The following is a 23,471-nucleotide window of genomic DNA, read 5'->3' as shown; positions in this document are numbered from 1 at the left end:
GAACAACCCAGACATTTCCTGCTGGAGCAGGAATGCCTAAAAGAGCATCTGTCTTCAAGGGAACTTTCAAGTCCTTTCAGTGATTTCAATGTGTGAAATAAAAGACTTGGAATGTCAGTTTATCACCCAGATAATCTGGATGGACAACCTGTAGATTCTAAATTTTCCTAAGGTAGGCAGAACACCAGCTTGGTCCTGAAACATACCAAGACCTTTACTCGTGTGGGTGCACGAATGTGGAAAAACCTCATCCTTTGAATGTTTTCCTTCCAATTCTGGCCAGGCTTTCCCACCTGGAGCAGAAAGCAGGCAGCATTGTCCCATCTAAAGCTCTGCCAGGGAGCACTGGGCACCACTGCTGAGCACAGGAGCCGCCCTGGCAGCCCTGCCCAGCCTGTGCAGCTGCAATCTGTGCGTGTGTGTGCATGCATGGGAGCAGCAGCTGCACGGGAGCACCTCTGGAACAATAAAGCCCTGCACCCTGGCGGGCTGTGACACTGATGGAGCATGGCCAGCAGCAGGGCGCTCGCAGAGGCTGTTCATCATCATCATCATCACCTGAGCACAAGCAAAACCCAGCCGCGGCGTGACAGGGCCAGGGGGACGGGCATCAATAACGCACAGCAAAAACAAATGACAGGAAAACAACTGGCTGGGAACCTAAAGGACAAAGTTTCTAACTTAATCTCATTATTTCTTGCTCTGAGCTGGCGGGAGGAAAGTCCTCTGCCACAGCCTGCAGACAATTCTGACTCCGTGTCTCAATCTACATTATTATGATGAAAATAACAGGAAAATAAAACACGATTTAGAAATCTATTAGTGCAAGGGACAATTTACATATATCAGCAGCCTATAGCAATAAGCCTCTCAAAGGTCACAATTAACCAAATAAATTGAGAAATGCTCCAAACCACACTTGCTCAGCTGACCACAACAGTTATTCAGAAATTGAGAAGCAATCAGAAAGTTTTTATCACCAGCAAGTGCCCACTGTAGTAAGCAACATTGTAGAGGCAATAATGAGTATTTATCACTTGAAGAATTTGTGTGCACCAAACAGGTTTAAATTTCTCAAAAGGCAACAGGAATTTATTTCTTACCCAGAATCAGTGAGAACCAGCAAAGATGAGCTGGTGGGGTCGATCTGCAAGAGATCCATCCTTGGAACTATTTTAATTTGATGAACAGGCATTTTAAGGAAATTTGGGAAGCTGGATTTAAGTAAGGCAAATACTGCAGGCTCCAATGAAGCCACCCCAAGCCTGGAGTGGTGGAACAGCTCCTGTTTATTCCTGGTGGGGAGAAGACAACTCCCCATCCCAGGGAGAGGCACCTCTCACCACTGCCAATCTGATCAGCCTCTGAACACTGACAGAAAATGAGATGTGGGATGGAAAGCAGCACTAAATGTTTAATATGATCTGCAATTCACAATTATTTCTTAAGTGTCTTTTCCCTGATAACTTTTTCCACTGCATGATCTTAGTGAGAAGATAATGGGAGATGCTGCTTTTGAATAAGTTATACATTTCCCCTGCTTTACTTGAACCTCACAATGCCACCATTATTAATATTTTTCCTCCACAAAACAGCAGTAGCCTTCCAAAGAAAAAGTCCTTGACCAAAATATCAGAGGATATTAAACTGAGAAGTGATCTACTGATGCAAATCATTAAATCTATTTGCATTTGCTTACTGAACCCTAACACAGAAATTAAACTACATAGTGTGGGAAAAGAGCTGGTTTTGCATGGTTAAAAGGAGACATCTTGGAAGATCCGAGCTCTATGTCATTAATTTTCCTTCTTCCCCTCATTAACAAGTAAAATGTTTTCACTGCTTGAAAAGTTTTAATAAATAGGAAAAAGCAGGGCAGCTGACATAAGTTTTTAATGTAATATACAAGAGCTTTTAATATTTTTACATATATTAATGCAAAAGCTAAAAATAAATGTTAAAAGGTTACATTTGTGAAGAAAGAAAAATGGCATTTACAGTTACAGGGTAAGGTTTTAGAATTTAACTCTCTCCCTCCCAGCATGGGGTGCTGAGGAGCATTTGCCATTTCCCTGGAAATCCCTGGCATTGCAGGGATGAGCACTGCAGCAGCACCTGGGGGTTAAGGACACACATTCCCTCCCAGCCCCGAGCTCCAGGGTGATTTACTGGGCTTTGTCCTACCAAGCCTTAAATTCTTTTTATAGAAGGAATTACGGGAGGCATTTTAAGAACAGCCATAATTAGCACAGGCACTGGCAGGGTGAGACCTCTGGGTTTCACTGAAACGTGTGAGCCAAAGTGGCCAGGGAAGAGCAGGAGCTGGAGCTGGGAACAGCCACCCAACAGCAAAACCAGCATCCCAGGGTACATCAAAGGGAGTGTCACCAACAGCTCAGGGGGGGGGGGATTGTCGCCCTCTCTCCTTGAGACAGTCCTGGAGAATTCTCCTCCAATTCCTGGGGAAATGTGTCCAGCTCTGGGCTCCTCAACGGGAGGACCTGGAGCAGCTGCAGCAAATCCAGAGGAAGTCACAGAGATGCTCCAAGGGCTGGAGCCCCTCTGGAGCCAGGCTGGGACACCTGAGGGGGCTCACCTGGACAGGAGCAGCTCCAGGGAGAGCTCAGAGCCCCTGGCAGGGCCTGAAGGGGCTCCAGGAGAGCTGGAGAGGGACTGGGGACAGGGATGGAGGGACAGGACACAGGGAATGGCTTTAAGCTGACAATGGGTAGATTTAGATGGGATTTTGGGAAGGAATCCTTCCCTGTGAGGGTGGGCAGCCCTGGCACAGCTGTGGCTGCCCCTGGATCCCTGGCAGTGCCCAAGGCCAGGCTGGACACTGGGGCTGGAGCACCTGGGACAGTGGGAGGTGTCCCTGCCATGGCAGGGGTGGCACTGGGGGGGTTTGGGGTCCCTCCAACCCAAACAGCTCCATGATTCCTGCTGGGCACTGACTCATTGTCGCAGACATCTTCTAGGGAAAATCCTTTCCTTAGGATTTTTCCTCCTGAGAAGCTGGGAGGCCTCAGGAACACAATGCAAACAATGGTTATCTGCTGCTGTGGGATGCAACAGGTGCATCTGGGATTGGTCTCAGGGGGTTGTTTCTAATTAATGGCCAATCACAGCTGGCTGGGACAGAGAGCCGAGACACAAACCTTTGTTATCATTCTTTGGTACTTTATTTTTAGCCAGCCTTCTGATGAAACCTTTTCTTCTATTCTTTTAGTACAGCTTTAATGTAAAATTATCATAAAATAACAAATCAGCCTTGTGAAACAGGGAGTCAGATCCTCCTCTCCTCCCTCATCCAAGAACCCCTGTGAGCACCATCACAACCCACGGCACTGACCTGATGTCTCCAACCCCTGCACATTGACATGGACAGGGCTCTGTCTGAACAGCAGAACCCCAGTTTCAGGGTGCACAACACCAAGCTTTGCTGCTCAGCTGGGCTGTGTTTGTAACCCTCAGGGCTGGCTCCTAAATCAAGACATGTTAGAAGAGCCCAGTGATCACATTTTACAGTGCTGATATTTTAAAACAGCAAAAATAACAAGAAACTGTATTAGATAATATAACTTGTGCAGAAAATACCACAAATATGACTCTCTCTCTCTCTCTGGTGTGGAAGATGCAGAGCTCTAATAGTGATGAAAAATGATTCCACCAAAGAGGAGTGGGAGAATTTGTCTATGCAGCATCATCTCCTCGAGAGATTTCCCAGAAAACAAATCCTCTCCCGACTCCCTGCCCTGTGCTGTGCCACAGGAACATGCCTGGTGTGACTCCACCAATGCCAGGAGTAATTCAGGCCAGGAGTGGAACCTTTCCACTGCCCCTGCCAGAGGCAGATTAATGCAGTGGAGCATTTTTCCATTGCAAATCCTTGCTGTAAGGATGGGAAAATGGGCTGCATAATGACATGGATTATGTTTCTATTATGCCCCAGAATTAGTGGGTGTTTTCAATGTTGCAACTCTTCATCTTGGGTTTCCTCCCTCGCTTCTGTGGTCCTCAAAAAGAAAAATTCAGATGCACAGATAATGCTGGGAGCAATTTAAAGCCACAGAGGTGTTGTGGGATGGAACAGAGGGGTGTGAGGCTCCTGGAGCCCCTTCATGTGCTGTGGGGCCATTCTGAGGTCACCCCAACCTTCCCCTGTCCAGGTGAGTCCCCCCAGGTGTCCCAGCAGAGCTGCTCCATCCCCTGAGCATTTGGTGCCTCCTGTGGATTCCCCAGCAGCTGCAGGTCCCTCCTGGGCTGGGCTCTGCAGGTGGGGCTCACCTGGGCACAGATTTCACCTTTCCTGCTGCCCAGGGGGCTCTGAGTGAACATGACCAGCTCATGTCCAGCTTCTCATCCACCAAGAAAAAATCCGCACTTTGATTTTTTCCTTTTTTTGCACAGAGCCCTCAAAGGCTTCTCTGCCAAGATTCCAGGAGAAAACCACAACTGAAGCCTTGCAAAACCCACTCCTGTTTGAATCCTGCAACGCTGCCTTTGACAGATAATAGAAATGCAGCCGTGCTGTCAGGGAAAATAACACAGCTAAAGTCGAGTATTGATTACAGTGGAGATGCTCAAGATTCACTTCAGCTTCAGTGAGAGAGGAATGTGGGTTTTGCTAATCATGCAGAATTAAATTCAGCAGCCAGACCTGACAATAAAACTTTGCCCACAAACCATTGCTAAAACCATGTGAAACCACATCTTTGAGCTGTGCTACGTGTCAGGCTGAACTCTAAAAGCATGCAGAAAGTTGTTTTGTTTATGTTTTGGAAACACCACTTCCAATAAAAAGTTTTCTTAGCTTGATGCAGCATAAACAATCTGTAGCATCTCCACAAGAAACTATGAAAAACCCTAGCCCAGTTTATTTTTAATAAAAGGAGGACTATGCTATATAATAACTCTTCCTGCCACATCCATTGAATCTGCTGAAATAAAGATTGATGCCTGGATATTTGTAGAGACTTCTACCAGAGAAGGCAATATTTCTTTTTCCTTTCTTTCCTATTTTTTAAAATACACTTTCCTGTTATTTTGAAGTAATTTGAAGTAACAAGCATCATCTCCCTATTACCCAGGCATCTGCATGTTTTGTTTCCAAAACCAGTGGTAGAAAACTCAATGAGATTTTTGTGCCACAAGTTAAAAGATATCTGGAAATGAAAGGTTTTCTTTGAAAGAGGAACATTTATGTAAGAATGATCTTCTGGCGACTGCTCCACACAGGCACCACAAGCAGGCTGTCCCTTGGCTCATCAGTGTGAAAACCAATGCTGTCAGCTCTGGAAGGGGTTAAAAGGCCAAAATCCTGGGTTTGAACAAGCATCACCCACAGGAATCAGATGCTCTCTGAGCCAAAGCAGCGCCTTGAAGGTTTTGGGCACAAGGCACTTCAGAAATAAAGAATAGGTGGGAGTTGGTGCTGGATCTGTCCACAGGCACTGGTGTTTGAACAAAGAACTGTGGAATTGTTAAGGCTGGAGAATTCCTCAAAGATCATCACGTCCAACCATCAACCAGCACCAACAACCACGTCCTCAAGCTTCAACCCACCCAGGGATGGGCACTCCAACCCTCCCTGGGCTATTCCAAAGTTTTACAACCCTTTCCACGAGAAGCTTTCTCCTAATTTCCACCCTGAGCTGCCCTGGCCCAGCCTGAGGCCGTTCCCTCTGCTCCTGTCCCTGTTCCCTGGAGCACAGCCCGACCCCCTCAGCTGTGCCCTCCTGGCAGGGAATTCCAGAGAGGGAAAAGATCCCTGGGGATCCTCCTGTGCTCCAGGTGAGCCCCTGCCCAGCTCCTCAGGGATTCTCCATTCCCTTCCCCAGCCCCCCTTCCTTTCCCTGCTCCCACTCTCCATTTAGAGCTCGTCCCAACCCATTAATTTCTTTACCCCAAGGATGTCCTCTGGCCCATTCAGGGTTTATCCTGCACCATTTTAAACAGAAAATGGCTGTTGTTACACAATATTCAAGGAAGAACCTGAATGGGGAAGAGTGGAACCTTTTCCAAACCACAGTGCCAATAATCCTCTACTCACAGAAGTCACCTCAGATGTTCATGGCAAACCAGGAATCCACTCCAAGCAGCAGAGAAGTCACATCCTTACCTCCTCCAGTGGGTTTTTACTGTGCCCCTGAGCTCCACTAAGTTCCTTAGCCTTGGCTGGTGCTCAGTGGAAAAATAGGAGGAGTGGCACTCTCCCAAATGCCTCCCACTTGTGGCATCAAAGTGAGATATCACTCCCAGTAAATTTTACAGCATGAGGAATGAAACAGTTAGCAAAGTTGACATTTAAACCATCACCACTGGCTATGATTAAATACCTCAGAGATGAACAGAGTGGTTCACACCTCTCCAAGTTATTGTTCTAGGCTCTTATCAGAGTCCCTGCCCTGCTGCATCCTCTGCCTTTGCACACACCTGAGATCTCCCTTCCATCTCTAATAGCTGGAAACCTGCTTAAACTGAGATCCTGGAGAGTTTCTGATCATGTTACAGGGACAGAGAGATTGACTGAAACCCTGGTGAACTTCTTGAACTGCAGATCCACCCTGAAAGGTTGAGGCAGATCAGTAATATGGGAAGGGCCAAACTGGCTCCTTGCTCCTCCTCCTCCTCTGATGTCCCTCAGCAAGACGGAGGGAAATGAAACACTAAGGAACACTGCAAATAACCTGCAGGGAACACAGAGGGCCGATGAGATCACACTGCTCCCGAGAGAGCCCAAAATGCAGCCTGGGTCTGTTCCTGCCAGGCACTTCCTACAGCAGGAAAATGCAGGGTTTGACCATTTGCCTAAACATGCCACCCCAATGCCAAGTCCACAGCTCACATTCCCAGAGCATTTTGTGCTGTAAATATTCATTAGAGGGAAAGCCATGGTTTGTGTTACCTGCTCACCAAGGGGATAATTTACTCCTGTACCTCTGGAATGAGTCAAGGCCTCTCAAAGCAGAGTCATCCCAGCGTGGGAACACCACAGCTGGCAGCAGAACAGCAAAAAACCTAATTCTGAAACTCCAAAGCTGCTGAAGACACTTTGAAGTATAATACCAGTAAAAGAAAGGGAGTTTATCTTTTGGACGTGAGCAAGAAGCGTTAAACATCTGTAATATTTCAGGTTGGGATGTTGGAGGAATATTGATCCAAACTTATCATTAGATTGGCATGAACTGAAAGAAAAAATACAACAGCTGATATAGCATGAAATATATATATAACATACATTATATATTATATATATATAATATAATTTTATTATATTATATATAATATATATAATGTATATATTATAATATATATTGTATAATATATATTGTATATATATTATACAATATAATGGTATATTATATATATATTGTATATATAATTATATATTGTATATATAATAATAAATTATATAATAATAAACAATATAATAGAAACTATATCACTTACTTTTTTTTTAATCTCTCTTTATATATATATATATATATATATATATATATATATATATAAATATATCTAAAAAAATACGTATACACAGCTTATACACACTTAAGGGCTTTTAACATATGAACTGTGAAACTGAAGTTCTTAGAAATAGATACAATTGTCCAGATTGGGATGTCAAACCTTCAGGGACCTGTTTGGATCAGGACATCCTTATCACAGAATCCCAGCCTGGTTGGGGTCCCTCAAAGCCCACCCAGTGCCACCCCTACCTGGCAGGGACACCTCCCACTGTCCCAGCTGCTCCAAGCCCATCCAGGAATGGGATGCACATCAAGAATTTCAGAAGCCTGGATAAAGATGCCTCCTCTCCAAGAGAAACCATCCCTGTGTGACGTGTCTGGAGTTTTAAGCCCTGCAGCTTCCCGAGGAGCAGAATAACCTCAGGTTATTACAATTAGTTTCATCTCATTAATAGATCAATTTCTTTCAAGCACACTGAAACTGGGTTTTACTTTGTTGCTTCTCCTTTTAGGCTCCATTATAGTCTGTGTTCTTAAGTTTTAAGGAGAGCCATCAGTGAGGAGGTTGTAATCTCAGGTGATTAATTGCACAGCATTTTACAAGCTGTAAAACAGAGCGAGATCTCCACAAAGCGATTATGCCATTAACCAGGGGCTCTTATCAGATTTTTCTACAACTACCAGGTTTGTCTGACAGATTGCAAGTCTTAAGTATTTATATATTTCAAAGGTTTACTTATTTTTGTTGTTAAAAAACCCTAAAATCTCTATTGATTGTTACATGCAATTCCACATGAGAAGTCCCAAGCACCGTGGAGCAGAATACCAATATTTATTACCAGACTTGTGCTCATTATGGTTCTCTCTGACAGGGGTCCATTAAAATCAATTTTTATGTTTCTTATGTTTTTTTTTCCCCACCCAATGTTCTTGCCATGGCGTTTATTAGCCAGTTAGGAGAAACACCAGGCACTGCTTTGTTTTTATTTTATTCTGTCGAAAATAATGAGGCCAGATTTAACAACTATTCACCAGCGATGAGTAGAAGAGATTAAATGTTATACTTCAGCACAAACATTTACAGATGGCTTTAAAATTTTTAGAACTTTATCAGCGCTAAAGACAAAAGGAAGTCCCACCTTTCTTCTTCAGATTTAAATTCTTGAAGTAATCATAAAAACACTCTTCCTGCCTTTAGCTTCAGAGTTATTCCTGAGTGATAGACCCTCTAATGTAATGATTTTGGCACATAAATCATGCAGCCTGTGAGGTTGAGAGTTACAGGATGCCACTAATGCCTCAGATGGAGTGAAGTCAGCTCACCACTGAGAAAAGGGAAGATCTAGAACAGGTGAAAATTAAAATGTAGGAAAAGGATCTTAACTGTCCAGCTTCTGATGAAGGACAAGATCATGAGAAACTTCAACCGGAGAACATGAACATGTTACAGCAAACCAGATGTCCTGGTAAAACAAAACCAGATTTTATTTTTACCAGATGTTCTGGTAAAAGAGCAGCACCCATCCCTACAAATGAGATCCCCCAAATCTTTTTCCAGCTGTTATTCCACTCCCTCACTGACATTTCCCCTTCACAGGGTGAAGATCCTCATCCCCTGGGCTGCTCTTCAGGCAGGTTTTGCTCTGCAGCAAAGCCAAGTTCCAACTCTGTCCTAAATACTCATTTATTTCCATTCCTCACCAGCAGAAATCCAGAATCTGAAGGAACTGCAGAAGTCATTTCCATATCCCTGGAGTTGGCAAAACTGTGAAATCCAGAGGCTTCAGGGTTTTTGTATGGGAGGTGAAATCATATTTCAACCAGAACACACATTATGCTCCATAGTCCTGATTAATTTCACACCCATTTCAGTTTCAAGGAGAATAAAACAGGAAAACAAGCATCCTACAAATCCATGGAGAACTTCAGAGGCAAACACAGTATGAAAAAAAGACAATGTTGAGAAAAAAAGCCAAACCTGTTTGAGTCTTGTCAGTGGCAGCACTGATGTAGCAGACTATGGAAAAGTGGAATTTAATTGCCAAGCTCAGTTGAAGGACCAGTCTTAGAGATGTCTGAGAAAGTCTAAGAAATCTCAATTTTGCCAAAGAAATTCGGGACAGAAATTTAGCATCTAGTTCTGAATGAATTCAACATTCCTTTTAAAAATGTCACTGAACATTTCCTCACAAATAAGGAAAAAAAATCAAATATCTGAGCAGGACAGATGAACCGAACACAACAGGAAAAAAAGGCACTGATGCCTCCTCAGCCAGGCCTGGATTCGAGACATCACCTCCACTGCCACATGGGATCTGATCCAGCAGACATTACAGCTCTGGGAAAGCAACTAAAGCTCTCACCAGTACCACACAGTAATTAAAACAATCAGTCAGTCCTGCTTCTACCTGTTGGAGACAGATCTCTAGATAAAAATATAAAAAAATGAAAATAGAAAAATATAAAATTAAAAATATTAAAAATAAAAATATAAAAAGAATATAAAATATAAAATGTAGAAATATAAAAATAAACATAAAATTATTTATATAAAATATAATATATAATAATTTATGTATGTAGAATACAAATCTAGTAATATAAAATATAATAACTTAAATATAAAAATATAAAATATGAATATATAAATATATTAAGTATAAAGATATAGAATACAAAAATATAAAAACGTGAATATATAAATGTATAGAAAAAATAGAAAATAAAAAAATAGAAATAAAAATATAAAAATATAAAAATATAAAAATATAAATATATAAAATATAAAAATATAAAAATATAAAAACATATAAATATACAAAATAAAAATTTAAAAACAGATGTACGTCTGCAAGATTTGTGAGGTGTGCAAGGAGATTTTACGCCCAGCGACATTTATATGTGTGCCAAAAATTAAGACAGGGAGGATTCTTGCAAAACTTACCTTAAAAACACTAAGAGTTTAAAACGTTTGACGATATTTTCGAGGCACAGAGGAATTGATGCATTTTGGAGTCCTTAAGAGCTCCCTCCCAGCAGGACCAGCACAACCAAGAGCGCTCCCAGACGCTCTGGGCAATCTCGTTCCCCAGCACAAGCCCAGGGCCAGGATCAATAGACACAAACTCACCCCCGTGGCAGCAGGCTCGCTTTGGGAAGTTTTATTTCATGCACGCCCTTGTCACAGCCCCAGATCTCCATCCTGCCCAGGGGGCTGAGCAGCACCACCTGCTTCTCCTGGCATGGAGATCCTCCCTGCTTGGAATTCACCTGTTCAAGGAAATAAAACCCTCTTTAACTGCAGGCATTTGCACCAAGGAACAGATTCGAGGAGTTTTCAAAAGCAATTTGAAAGAAGGGAGACAACAGTGAATTTCAAGTTTCCTCAACTACAGCATCCACTTTCAAAATTCCAACTTAAAATGATCTATCTTCACAAGTCAGCACCTAAATCAAAGTCTCAAAAAAAACATTAACTAGCAGCATAGTGATCTTCATAAAAACATGAAATAGCAGCAGTTGCATGGCTGGTTTATCAGCTAAAATCCAATGTGTTGTGACACTTATTTAAAACAGGACTGTTGTGACAACAAAGTAGATTCAGTGGTTTAGAGCAGCAGTGTTATGCAAATAACAGCTGGAACACAAATAGAATATGTCTGCTGGAAAAGAAAACACATGAAAAAATCAATCATTCCTTAGGAAAAGAAGCATATTTTTATTCCCATTGTTACCAGTCTGCTTTTACGATTACTGATAGGATGTAGCTGGAAACAGCTGCCAAGTATTTCTCAATATTGGACAAGACCAACAATAACAGACTTGTCAAATTCATCTTGGCTAAAAAAAAAAACCCCAGTCTGGAAGTGTGAGCTGTGTTCCCAGTTTGGTTTGTGCCATCACTGCAGCAGGACAGGACAGGACAGGACAGGACATCACCAGTGTCCTCTGCAGCCACCCAGACACCAAACCTTTGGTCCAGACCACACAAAGTCCCGTGCTCCAAAGAGCTCAGCTCATGTGAAACCGGGAAAAAAGGGAAAAACTGAGAAACTGTGAGGCAGCACAAGTTAACACCACCAGCAAACACAGAATAACAGGCTCCTACAACTGTTTGGGATGGAAGGGACCTTAAAAATCACTTATTTCCACACCTCCCACTGTCCCAGGTGCTCCCAGCCCCAATGCCCAGCCTGGCCTTGGGCACTGCCAGGGATCCAGGGCCTGCCCACCCTCCCAAGGAACAATTCCTTCCCAATATCCCATCCATCCCTGCCCTCTGGGAAGCCATTCCCCGCGTCCTGTCCCTCCAGCTGCAGCACCCTGCACTTGACCTGCTGAACTTCATGAGCTTTCCTGAGACAACACTGAGAGAACAACAAATTTCTGGGATTTCTTTTATTTAATTCCCTGTGTTCAAGGTTGGATGGGGCTTGGAGCAACCTGGTGCAGTGGAAGGTGTCCCTGGCCATGGCAGGGGATGGGATGAAATGAGATTTAAGATCCCTTCCAACCCAACCCAACCCAACCCAACCCAACCCATTGTGGGATTCCATGAACGCCAGAGCAGGGGTGCAGCAGGAGCCAGGAAGGTCCAGCAGGGTGACTTACAGCTGCCCACTGCTCACAGCTGTACAATAATTAGTTGTTTATCCAAACAAGAGAATCTTTTCAAACCCCGTTATTAAGTGCAGTGGAATGAAGTCACATCTGTGAGTAATATAACCAGTGGGAGAGAGAGCAGAAAAACCATCAAGCTGACAGCTTTGCAGAACCAGAGCAAAAGTAAACCTAAAGCCCTGAATTTTGGGAAGCTCTTACACAATTCCTCCATTACAGACACGCAGCAACCAGAGCAACCTCACTCAGCCTGGAGCAGCCCAGGAACTGCAGGTTCCCTGTGGTTTATTTACTTGGGCTGCAACCCCAACTGCTGAATAATCAAATGTCTGGTGGCATCACAAACAAGCTCCTTTCCCACCAACTTTTTCCATGTTCCTTCTCCCTCCTGGAGGACATGGGAGAACTTCTTTGGAGCAGCACCTCATGGCAGAAGTCAGCAAACAAGCAGTAAATTTCCATATGTGGCAAACCAGCACACATTCTTCATGTTTATTGGTGTGACAGCCCTGAACCAGATGCACTGAACCTCACACCACGTGCTCCAGGACATTTCCATCAGAACAAAACCCAGGGTGCAGGGAGCAGCAGAGAACTATCAATAACCCTCTGAGCTCTCTCCAAGTTGAACTAAGCTTTATGGATGAAGCCCTGAGCGACTGCAAGCCCCATTTGCAGCCTTGCTTATCATATTCATGGGGCAGCAATATTCAGGAGGTTTATTTCTGTAATAAATAAATAAATAAATAAATAATAAATAAATAAATAAAGCAGGAGAGCTGCAGGGGCATTGGGATAAGGGATGGAGGGACAGGACACAGGGAATGGCTTCCCTTTGCCAGAGGGCAGAGCTGGATGGGATATTGGGAATTGGGAATTGTTCCCTGGCAGGGTGGGCAGCCCTGGCACAGGTGCCCAGAGCAGCTGTGGCTGCCCCCGGATCCCTGGAATGCCCAAGGCCAGCCTGGACATTGGGGCTGGAGCACCTGGGACAGTGGGAGGTGTCCCTGCCATGGTCTTTAAAGTCCCTTTCCAACCCAAACCATGATTTATGAAAAACTGGAAGAATTCTGATCAGCTCCTGCATCATCTCCACCTTCATTCTGCCCTTCCACTGCAATACCTATAATTCTGTATCAAAATACCTAACAATTTTGATATTAGGTAGAAAAAAATATTATTTTTAGACAGGAAACCTCTCCTGCCAACCTCTGGAGTTCTCCCAAAGAAATAAAACCGCAGGAGCAACATTTGTGAGTTTACTTCACCAGACTGCTAAACTGGAAGATTGCAATTTTATTTAAATTTGCATTAAGCAGCTTTCACACTACTTTAAATAATTCAAATATTTCCATTTTCTGTTGCTCCTAGCACCCCCAAAAACTCCCCTGGACATTGGCCTGACATCCTAGAATTCAATTCCTATCCATAATGATGAAGAGAGAAATAAAAAAAGGCAGAGAAATCTTGAGAATCAGCATGGCTTAAAAAAAAAAAAAAAAATCTGTAGCAAAGCATTTCCATGCTCCATGTTGCCCCAGGAAACAATTTGTGCTTTCCAGAAAAGTCCAGAGAGCAAGCCCTGATTTTCCTTTCAGGATTATGGAGAACTGAATCCTTCCCATCAGAGCCCTATCTCTGATGGATCTCCTCTCCACAGGTTTTTCCATTTCCCTCACTCTACTTTTACAATATAAACCCACCACACCAATATCAAAATATTAACAATAATCCCCTCTGCATCTGATTTAGCAGGGGATTTCCATTAGGCTACAGCATGGAAGCCCTCACGAATTTTTTTTTTCTTTTCCCCTCAAATATTTCTGGGAATCAAGGCAAAAATAACATATTCAGCTGGCAAATCGAATGTGGCCTCACACATCCTGCAATTGGATTTTTTCAAACCTGCAATTATCAGGGAGATGCCCCAGGTCCTCCAAGAAAGGGTCTCTTGATCATTTTCAGATTAACCAAGTGTTAATTGAGCTACGTCTGATGGAAACACAACCAGCAGCAGGAAATTGCATTGCAATTCTTCCTCCTACTTCCCCCAGACCCCAAAATGGTCCCATTCCCACCATTTCTAGCCAAACCACTGCTGCACATTTGGAAATGCTGCTTAGTTCTTCACACTTCTGTGGAGCTGAAGAACCCACCCAGGTGCTCAGGAGGGTTCCCACCCAACCTCACTGGGCTAGGAGGGAACCACACACTGCCTTCAAACACCCAAAATCACTGCCAGAGGACCCCAGATTGCACCAATCATAGGAATTCTAACCCATAAAATCTGAATTTCTGGATGTATTAATCCACTGGAATCACCACCTGCAGGTGATTCCCTTGGAGGCGTTGATGCCCACCCCAGCAGAGGTGTGACCAAGCACCACCTTCTTCATTTATTTCCCATTCTCCATGAATTTATCCCAAAAACCCCATCACTTCCCATTCTCCACAAATTTATCCTAAAAACTCCATCACTTCCCGTTCTGAAGTGATTATCCCAAAAACTCCATCACTTCCCATTCTCCAAAAATTTACACTAAAAACTCCATCACTTCCCATTCTCCACAAATTTATCCCAAAACCTCCATCACTCCCCATTCTCCACAAATTTATCCTAATATCTCCATCACTTCCCATTCTCCATAAATTTATACTAAAAACTCCATCACTTCCCATTCTCCACAAATTTACCCCAAAATCTCCATCACTTCCCATTCTCCACAAATTTATCCCAAAAACTTCATCACTTCCCATTCTCCATAAATGTATCCTAAAATCTCCATCAAAGTCCCGACATTTGCATCAACAAATGAGCTACAATTCACAAACACCTGCCCTGTGTTGATGGTGCCATAGAATATCAGGGACTCACTAAAAAAGCCACTCCAGACATTTGCTGAGGTTGAGGATGATCAATAAATGCCAGGGAAGCTGCTCCTTCCTCCTAATTACAGGGAAAAAACACCAGGCCTGAACTCTTAGAGAGTCCTTCTTTTGAGTATCTCAAACCTCCTTGCTATTGATTCAAGTTTTGAATTAAAATTCAATCAAAGCTTCAAATATTGGACTTAAATTTAAGGGGAATACATCAGTTTGGCAATTTGCTGCTTCATTTCAGTCACCCTTTCCTGATGCAGTAAGTTTGCATCCTCCTCCTAACAAAATCCTTATCAAATCCCATCAGGCAAAGGAAAAATCCATCCTTTAAAGCAACGTTTGTAAAATGATTTCATGTCAAAAAGCCTCTGCCACTGATGAGGCTGCCCATGCCAGTGGGCCACCCATCCAAGGATTTCACTGAATTACACCTCTCTCCACATCTCCTTAATAGTTTAAAGCTTCCTGTATTTGTTTTACTGGGTTCTGCCTGTTTATTTGAAAGGAAACAATCCATTGTATGTAAAGAATATGGGCAAAGATATTAATAGTAAAAGTAATGTATTTCTGCACATATAGTGCAGGGTGGAGGGTGGTTTTCCAACCTTATGGGCCTTGTGTTAGAGGAAAAAGCCATTTTTTAGTGTTTCAAGGCAAAGAAAGATTTAAGGGCTGTGAATAGAAGACAGGATCCATGCAATCAGAACAATCTAAAAATCTGGTCCTGTTAATATCTTGATTAACCATCTATATTTTCACCTTACAAAAGCTACTGTTCCAAGAGAACAAAGAGTTTTCGTACTACAAATAATTTTACTGCAGGGAAGTAAGAAGGAAAGAGTTTGTTGGGACTTTCACAATAAAAGTGAAATACATTGAAAGTTGACGTGAAATACAGTGAAAGTTTAATATACTGGAATATTAATATCACTTTACTACACTGGAATAAAAGTTAGAAAGAATGAGAAACATTTAATTCTCAGTCTTTTTGCTTGTTATGAGATGTCTGATTTCTTTCCAAGGTAAAATACAAATTTTTCTAAAAGCTGCTTCCTCTTCTTGAAAAAAAAGAGTCCAAAGACTTCCAACTGAATTGAATGGTGTGAACTCCAAAGAAATATGTGGGTGTGGGTGCCCCTGGATCCCTGGCAGTGCCCAAGGCCAGGCTGGACATTGGGATTGGAGCACTTGGCACAGTGGGAGGTGTCCCTGCCATGGCAAGGGTGGCACTGGATGAGCTTTAAGGTCTTTTCCAACCCAAACCATTCTGGGGTTCTGTGATGAGGATATCCTGATCCAAACACACCCCTGAGGGTTTGACATCTTCTTCTGGACAGTTGAAGATGTGAGAAAGTTCTCCTGAAAGCCAGGAAGCTCCTTGTCCAAAAAGCCAAGGGATGGCTGCTGCCCTCTGCAACCCACAGCGAGCTCTGAGCAACATCCCTCATTACTTAATGGAAAAATAATTTCTGAACCAGGTAATGCCCAATTCCCGTATCACTCCACTCACGTTTCACTCACAGCATCCTGCAAAAATATGGAAAACTGTCAGTCCAAAGAAAGCCAAGTGCCTCACGGGTTTTAAATTAAGGCAAAAGCTAATTTTTGAGGAAAAGAAGATGCTGCTTAAACCCAAGAATAAAGTTTTGAAAAAAAAACCCAATCCTCTCAGTACCTAATCTGAAGTAATTCTGTCAATACAACCTGCTGAAAACAAAATAACTTTTAAAATTACCTTTAATGTTCTAAAATACAAGTCCTTTATATCCAGCTGCAGGTTCCTGTGAATGGAACAAGCCTGACCTGGACACAAGGCACCTCACCCCCCTCCCCAATCCCAGTCCCTGCTGGGTGCACTTCTCCTTCCTGCAGCATCCAAAACAAACTTTCAGCTGTCCAGCAAAAAGCACTGGAGACGCAGGTCCATGGAATTCTCTGCTGGCTGCAGGAACAATAAACACCTCCCCAGCTGAGCCTCTCAAACAAGAGCTGCACTGAAGCCCTGCAGCGCTCTCCTGGCGTGTCTCACTGCTTCTCTGAGTAAATCTAACCCTGGTTAAGCCAAACCTGCAACTTCAGAGGGTATGAAAACAAAACCTCCTCATTTCCTGGCGCGGGGAGGTTTGGAAAGGAAATGTCAGACAGACTGGAAGCAAATCCAGGGTTAGTTTGGGGTGATGCAATTTCTTTACCTTGCGAAGAAGTAATCCCATAAAAATGTGAAGGTACAGAATCAAACCGCATATTCTGAACATATACAAATATACACTGGCATAAACACTCAAAATCAGTGCTCCTCTTCCCTTATCCAAAGGCCCATTCACACAAGCCCCCAAAAACCAGGGGGATACGCGCTCACACGGAGCAACATTTGCTTTCCACGGCATTTCAAAAGTCTTCGAGGAGAGCAAACACGTAATTCTTTATTAAACAATCAAAGACAACAAAAGCAAGTTCCTGTTGTCCCATCGCATTATCCTACTAATCCTCTTTGGATGGCACCCAGAAGCCCCCGAAATGCCAAGCTGGGACGTGCCTTTCCAAGCAGTGGTCGCCCCTGGCTCTTTGGCTGCGCCTTCAGCCGCGGCTTTGGCAGACGGGAGCATCGAGCGATTCCCGGCGCCCAGGGCTGGCCTGGCTGTACTGCAAGGGCACTGCAATTGTAATAAAGCCACCTCAGCTCCCCTGCAAGGGGCAGGAGGGTTACAGCCCCTGCGTTCCACGCTCAACAAGTGCAGCTTTCAACTCCATCTGCTGCTCACGCCAAGCCTGGACTGGAGCTGGTACTCGAACAGCAGACCCCAGCGGGCTGCTCAAACAGGAATTCTGCTGCATTGTTTCCTCCAGAACCTCTCCAAAAACATGGAAACACATCCTGCATCTTTCCCCAGCTATTACTTATACAGGAAATTTAAATGGGCTGCAGGCACAGCAGCCACGTGCACTTACAGCATGTGGACCATAATAAACCACATATACATCAATCAGGAAATTGATATCACGTAATATCAATGGCACAAAGCAAAGAATAACACTCGATGATCTCTGAGGTGTTTTCCTACCCAAACAATTCTCAGCTTCTACTTACACACAGCACAGAAGAAGTGTGGTGTTTATTAATTTTAAAAATTCCTGATCATGGTGGGGACACAGATTTACTCATCAAACTGGGGGCTGCCAAGAGATTTTATAATTAATTAAACCGGGTAAGAAATGGAGCCCCAAGGGGAGGGAAAGTGGACAGGACAGTGCCAGATATTCCTGGAATAATCAGATTATGGCAACAAGTGTGTGCACTGAGTTAGTACCTGCAAATCCCACCAGGAACCAGCCCAAAAGCCACAAGTCCTGGTGGCACTTCCAAGGGGAGGGGAAGCACATTGTCCCTCTTATCCTTCCAAGGACCTACCAAAGGGATTGAGTCCTCCAGCTCCTCATTTTTGAAACTGGGAATCCTATGGCAGAAGATTCAGTTAGAAGCACTACAAAGCAATGTTGTATTTTGTTGAGTTGTTCAATATTTTAACATTGTCAGAGGGAATAAAACACTGAACTTTTATACTTGTAATATATATATATTTAAAAATAATTAAGGAATTTGCTTCCAAATAATAAACAAATAAATGCACTAAAAAATCAAAAATCAAGAATCTTGTCTCTTAACAATTAGAGGGTCCCCCAAAAAAACCCTATTTTGTTGTTACTGGGTTGAGTTTCAACAAGTCCCTTTCAACTCAGGATATTCCATGACTCCATGAAATCTCTTGCGCAGGAAAAGTCATGGTGCAGTAATCTTAATTTTCCAGATGTGTTCATCACTTCAAGAATTAAACCCAAGGTCTTGGCTACATACTGAGTTGTCTGTATACAGGTACAATTCCCTCTGTGCTGTGCCCAGCTCTGGCCCCTCAGGTCAGGAAGGACTTGGAGGGGTTGGAGCGTGTCCAAGGCAGGGAATGGAGCTGGGAAGGGGCTGGAAAATCCCTGAGGAGCTGGGAAGGGGCTCACCTGGAGCAAAGGAGGCTCAGGGTGGGCACAGCAGGAATTTCCCCATGGAAAGGGGGCTCAGGAACTGCCCAGGGAGGGTTCAGTGCCCATCCCTGCAGGTGGCACCTGGAGCTGGCACTCAGGGCTGGGGACAGGGTAGGGATGGGCACAGCTGGGACTCCACAGGCTGGGAGGGCTTTTCCAGCCTCAGGGATTCTGGGATTTGAGGATCTACTCCTTAAAAACCATGGAGGGGTTTGCTGTGAGAGTGTGTTCACGCTTTTCTGTGAGAGGTACAGAGAAACACAGAATTCACTGCCCAAATCAGCACCTGACACAAACCCACACAGTGATCCTGGAGTGCTCGGCTCTTACAGGCTCAGCCTGATGTAAATACATGGCAACTACTCCAATACAAGGAAAACAGATGAAATTTTAATCAAATGAGCCTTGTATCAGGTTCAGGGGAACTGGAAATGGGCTAAAAATGAAAAAAAAAACAGCAGAAGAATGACTTTAATATTGGGTAACATTTCAAGTTTTTATCACCTAAATCCACAAAATTCCTGATCTGCTCCTGCTTGTCTTCTCTGCAGAGCTGGAGTCAGGACCAGCTAAATAAAAGATAATGCAACTAGGCATAACACAATAAAAGATATTACCTTCCCAATGCATTATTGCTGCCAATTATAAGAATCACTTCAACTTAATTTCAAAGGCACAATCACCCTCAACTGTAACAGTCTCTTTTTTAAATTTCAAACAGTATTACATTAAGGCAATAACTCACCTTCCAGCTATAATATCAGTCTCCCTTATTGCAAAAATACATTTCATAAATACTTCTCATCGACAAGTCAAGCTAATTCAGGTTAATTTTATTGTATTTTGGTGCTATCTCACATTTGTGTGCAATTACCTTTATCATTTTATTGCCGTGCCAGAAAGTAATCAGAACAATTATTTGAAAAAGGAGGGGTATAAATTCTAAATCACACTTGCTGGCATTTTTGATAAAATAGCAGCTTTATCTCAGGAAGTGGCAGGGACATGGGATAAATCATGCATCAGTCAAGTGTAGCTGACCCCCAAGTGCATTGCACAATATCAGGAGTGCTTCAAAAGAAACTTTCCTATATAATCCATCATTCTTTATAATACCAAAATAGCTCTACCTGAAGAGTAGGAGCTGGAGAATAATAACAAAATAAATCTAAGCAATATGAACAAAACCATTAATAGTGCTCCTTAAGCTGAAGGAGAGTCAGGAATCTGAGTTGTGTGTGAGGAAAGAATTTCGCTGAAATTTCTGAAGTGAGCAGACCAGAGAAATGTGTATTAGGGATTCACTAAAAAACACAAAATACAGGGAAATAAATACAGACAGAAGAGGTGTTGCAAAGATTTGTATAAAAATACAAGAGTACAGTCTTGGCACACACACATCTGGACTTTCCTACAGTTTTACATCCCTGCTGGAGTCAGGACAAAGGTTTCACTATTAACAGAACAAAGCATTAGGGTTAGTACAAGAATCCATTTACTAACTTCAAATTTAACTGCCAGATGTCCAGCGAGGAGCAGAATGACATTTAGAGTTTTCTAATGAAATACAAAACCTGCCACATTGTCAGAAGCACAACAAACCCCCGCCCAAAACCCTAAATATGGAGATATCCTGAGGTTTGGTCACCCAGAGCCCAGCCACCTTCTAGCCCAACCCAAGCCCAGAACTCATCTCTGGTCACTGCAGCAGAACCTGGGATGGAGTGGGAGGCACAGGCAGTGATTATGGAAAATTCCCACGTCTGCCTGCTTTCCCAAAGCACTTTTCAGCAGCCTCCTTAAAAAAGTGTTCAGCACATTGCACGGGTGATAATTGATTCCTGCAAATCCGTGGCCAGGCACACGCTGGGTGTCACCCCAACGTGGGGCTGTGCACACTGATCACACACTGAAAACAGCCCGAAAATCACCAATTACATCAGGACATCAATATTTAATATGCATCCAGAGCACAGGGAAGTGTCTGCACAGTGCCCACAGCGGAGCTGGAGTGTTTTACCTCAAACCTTCTGTCTTCCCACATATCAAAAGGGGAAAACTCCCCGAACAGCTCAAGCTGCACCTTTCAACTCCACGTGAGAGAGGGGGAAATGAAAAGGTTAGATAATAAATTATTAGTTTCGTGTCACTTGCCAGCTATATCACACCTAGCCTGCAATGAGGGAGCCAGGGATTCTCCCTCCCTCTGCTAAAAGGTGTTTGCAACTGGAAGATGCATAAATGTGACTAAAGGGATGATGGTTCAAAAGAAAAAAGTGAAGCAATAATTTATTTACCTGGATTTCTTCCTTAACCATTCTCTTTTAAAAAACAAAACCGATTTGCTTTTGTAGAAAAGAGGTAAACAACACAAACCAGCAAAATGCTCCTTCCTAAGCCACATGACATTATGTAAAGCAGATTAAAACCACAAGAGATGCCACTATTCAGACATTTAGAGCAGTGACAGAAGTTGCCAACAGGAATAGTTAGAAATGCAGGTGTGATTGTACCAGAAGTGTTTTCCTAGAGGAACATCACTAATGTTACAAAAATAGCTATTCCACACACACACAAAAAAAAAAAAAGAGTATTTGTGTCTTCAAAGTTCATTTCAACTATTTCAGGGAGACAGCTACAGACTAACAATGTGCTGATGCCCTTCTTTCAGCAGAGTAAATTGTCTGAATATTTGGATAAACATCCATGTTTCTTATTTTGCTACAATGCCACTGACCTACACTTACATCACGGAAGCATCAAGCCTCAAAATTAAGCCTGTGTTTCCAGGGAGGTGTTTATTATTAGGGGATGGAAACAGCAACAAAACTGAGAGAGCAGCCCTGTCCTGTTATTTATGCTCTGTGGCAGATGGATACGTGCTGGGGAAAGGTCCACTGATGCCTGTTACCAACCATGACAGAGCTACAGAGATTTACAATGCAGCATCAATCTTGTCAACTGGATTCCTAATCCTGACTGCTGGGCACTGGGGAAAAAACAAACTATGTTACGTGAACTCTTTTGTAATGCTGGACTTGCAGTGGCCACCCCCCTGCAAGGGCACTGCACTGGAAACTTACTTTGGGAACCATCCTCGATGCCATCCCGGAGGAAAAGGCTCCACCTGCAAGGAAAAAAAAAAAAAATATAAATTCCCAGTTAGACGGTTAAATCTGAATTCCACAGGGAGAACTGAATATCCAGAATATCCACCCCTGCATCAGTTTCTAAACGAGCTCCAAATTTCAGAACGCAGAATTTCCAAAGGGAGTGTGGTTTTTTTCACAAACAACATGGAATTTTAATGTTAAGTCACCCACTCGTCATGAGTCAAACAAAAAAAAAATCAACAGATGGCACATTGAAGAGTTCTTCCACAACAAGCACTGCACAACTCTGATATCTGGAATAAGAATGCCTCCAAAGATAAAAGTATTAATTGAATAATTTTTTACAGGCTGTCATGTACTTCTAAGCGACTGAGTAAAACGAAGAGCCTGTTGTGATTTAGGAAATGCCACATTTTAAGGCATGAAAGTGATTTTAAAGCAAGTGATTGTGATGTATTCTGGGTTTAAAAGCACAGATTTCACGCCACTGAGTACCTGAAACATTTTAACTTCAATTATTATAATTCTAGCCTTTAACATTCTTTATATCATTAAAAACCACAACCGGCTCCTTTTTGCTCTCCCCTTGGAAATAAAGAATATTTCCTATTTCTTTGGCATTTAGCTCCCTCCTCTATGTTTTTCTTTAGTGCCACTCTGCTAATATCACTCTGTCTTTGAAAGATGTGACACACTGTATTTTTTAAAACCAAGGAGATTATGTGCCAAAGCTCAGCTTCACAATCCTGACTCACAGCCAGCCTCGATGGGAACTGCTCCACTGAAATCAGAGAACCACCACTCCATGGGCAGGGATAACTGTATGCACTTCAGGAATGGTAAATCTCTTAAAAATGAAATTATATCAACATCCCAGGCTTTCCAAAACCTCTCCTTGGAGTCCAAGGCACTGACAGAACACATGGCCACTTCCCAGCCACTTAAAACCAAACAGCAACATTTAACCTAAATATTGCATCTTACTTAAGTGTTTAAAATTAAGATGAATAATTAGTATTTTAACTATATAACAAGGCAGGCATTGCAAAGAGAACTCTGCATTTTTAAATGCAGGTCAGGCAGATGAGCAATCTAATAGAACTACTTAAAATATCTGTGATAGAGCTAAAAATAAAATAGTAATTTATTTCTATCATCAGTTCAGAGCTGGGTATTTCAAAGCACCCAGCAACGCTCAGGTTTTTTAGATCCTCCTGAAGGGTAAAGATGAAATCTTTGCCTCAACAATCAGATTTATCCAGAAACTCATTTCAAACCCTGGTTGAGCTCCACCTGCTCACCCAACAAGGCTTTCCTTGCGTGACCAGAGCTTGGGTAAAACCAGTCCTGTCCAAAC

General features: G+C 42.9%; 1 protein-coding gene across 1 annotated transcript in view; it reads right to left on the bottom strand.

Annotated features, from left to right (window-relative positions):
* The window catches only part of MGMT (O-6-methylguanine-DNA methyltransferase), a 133,847-nt gene that overhangs the window by 103,031 nt on the left and 7,345 nt on the right, over window positions 1–23,471 (bottom strand). Inside the window, exons 2-3 of the mRNA XM_058029284.1 lie at window positions 22,085–22,128; window positions 10,600–10,739 (exon numbers count right to left, since the gene is read on the bottom strand). Coding sequence (XP_057885267.1) covers window positions 10,600–10,739; window positions 22,085–22,108 — 164 coding nt within the window. The 5' untranslated portion in view covers window positions 22,109–22,128. The remainder of the gene's footprint in view (window positions 1–10,599; window positions 10,740–22,084; window positions 22,129–23,471) is intronic.

Source organism: Melospiza georgiana, chromosome 8, assembly GCF_028018845.1.
Source record: "Melospiza georgiana isolate bMelGeo1 chromosome 8, bMelGeo1.pri, whole genome shotgun sequence".
NCBI lineage: Eukaryota > Metazoa > Chordata > Aves > Passeriformes > Passerellidae > Melospiza > Melospiza georgiana.
The sequence above is the reverse complement of the archived record's forward strand: the minus strand, read 5'-3'. Positions and strand labels throughout refer to the sequence as shown.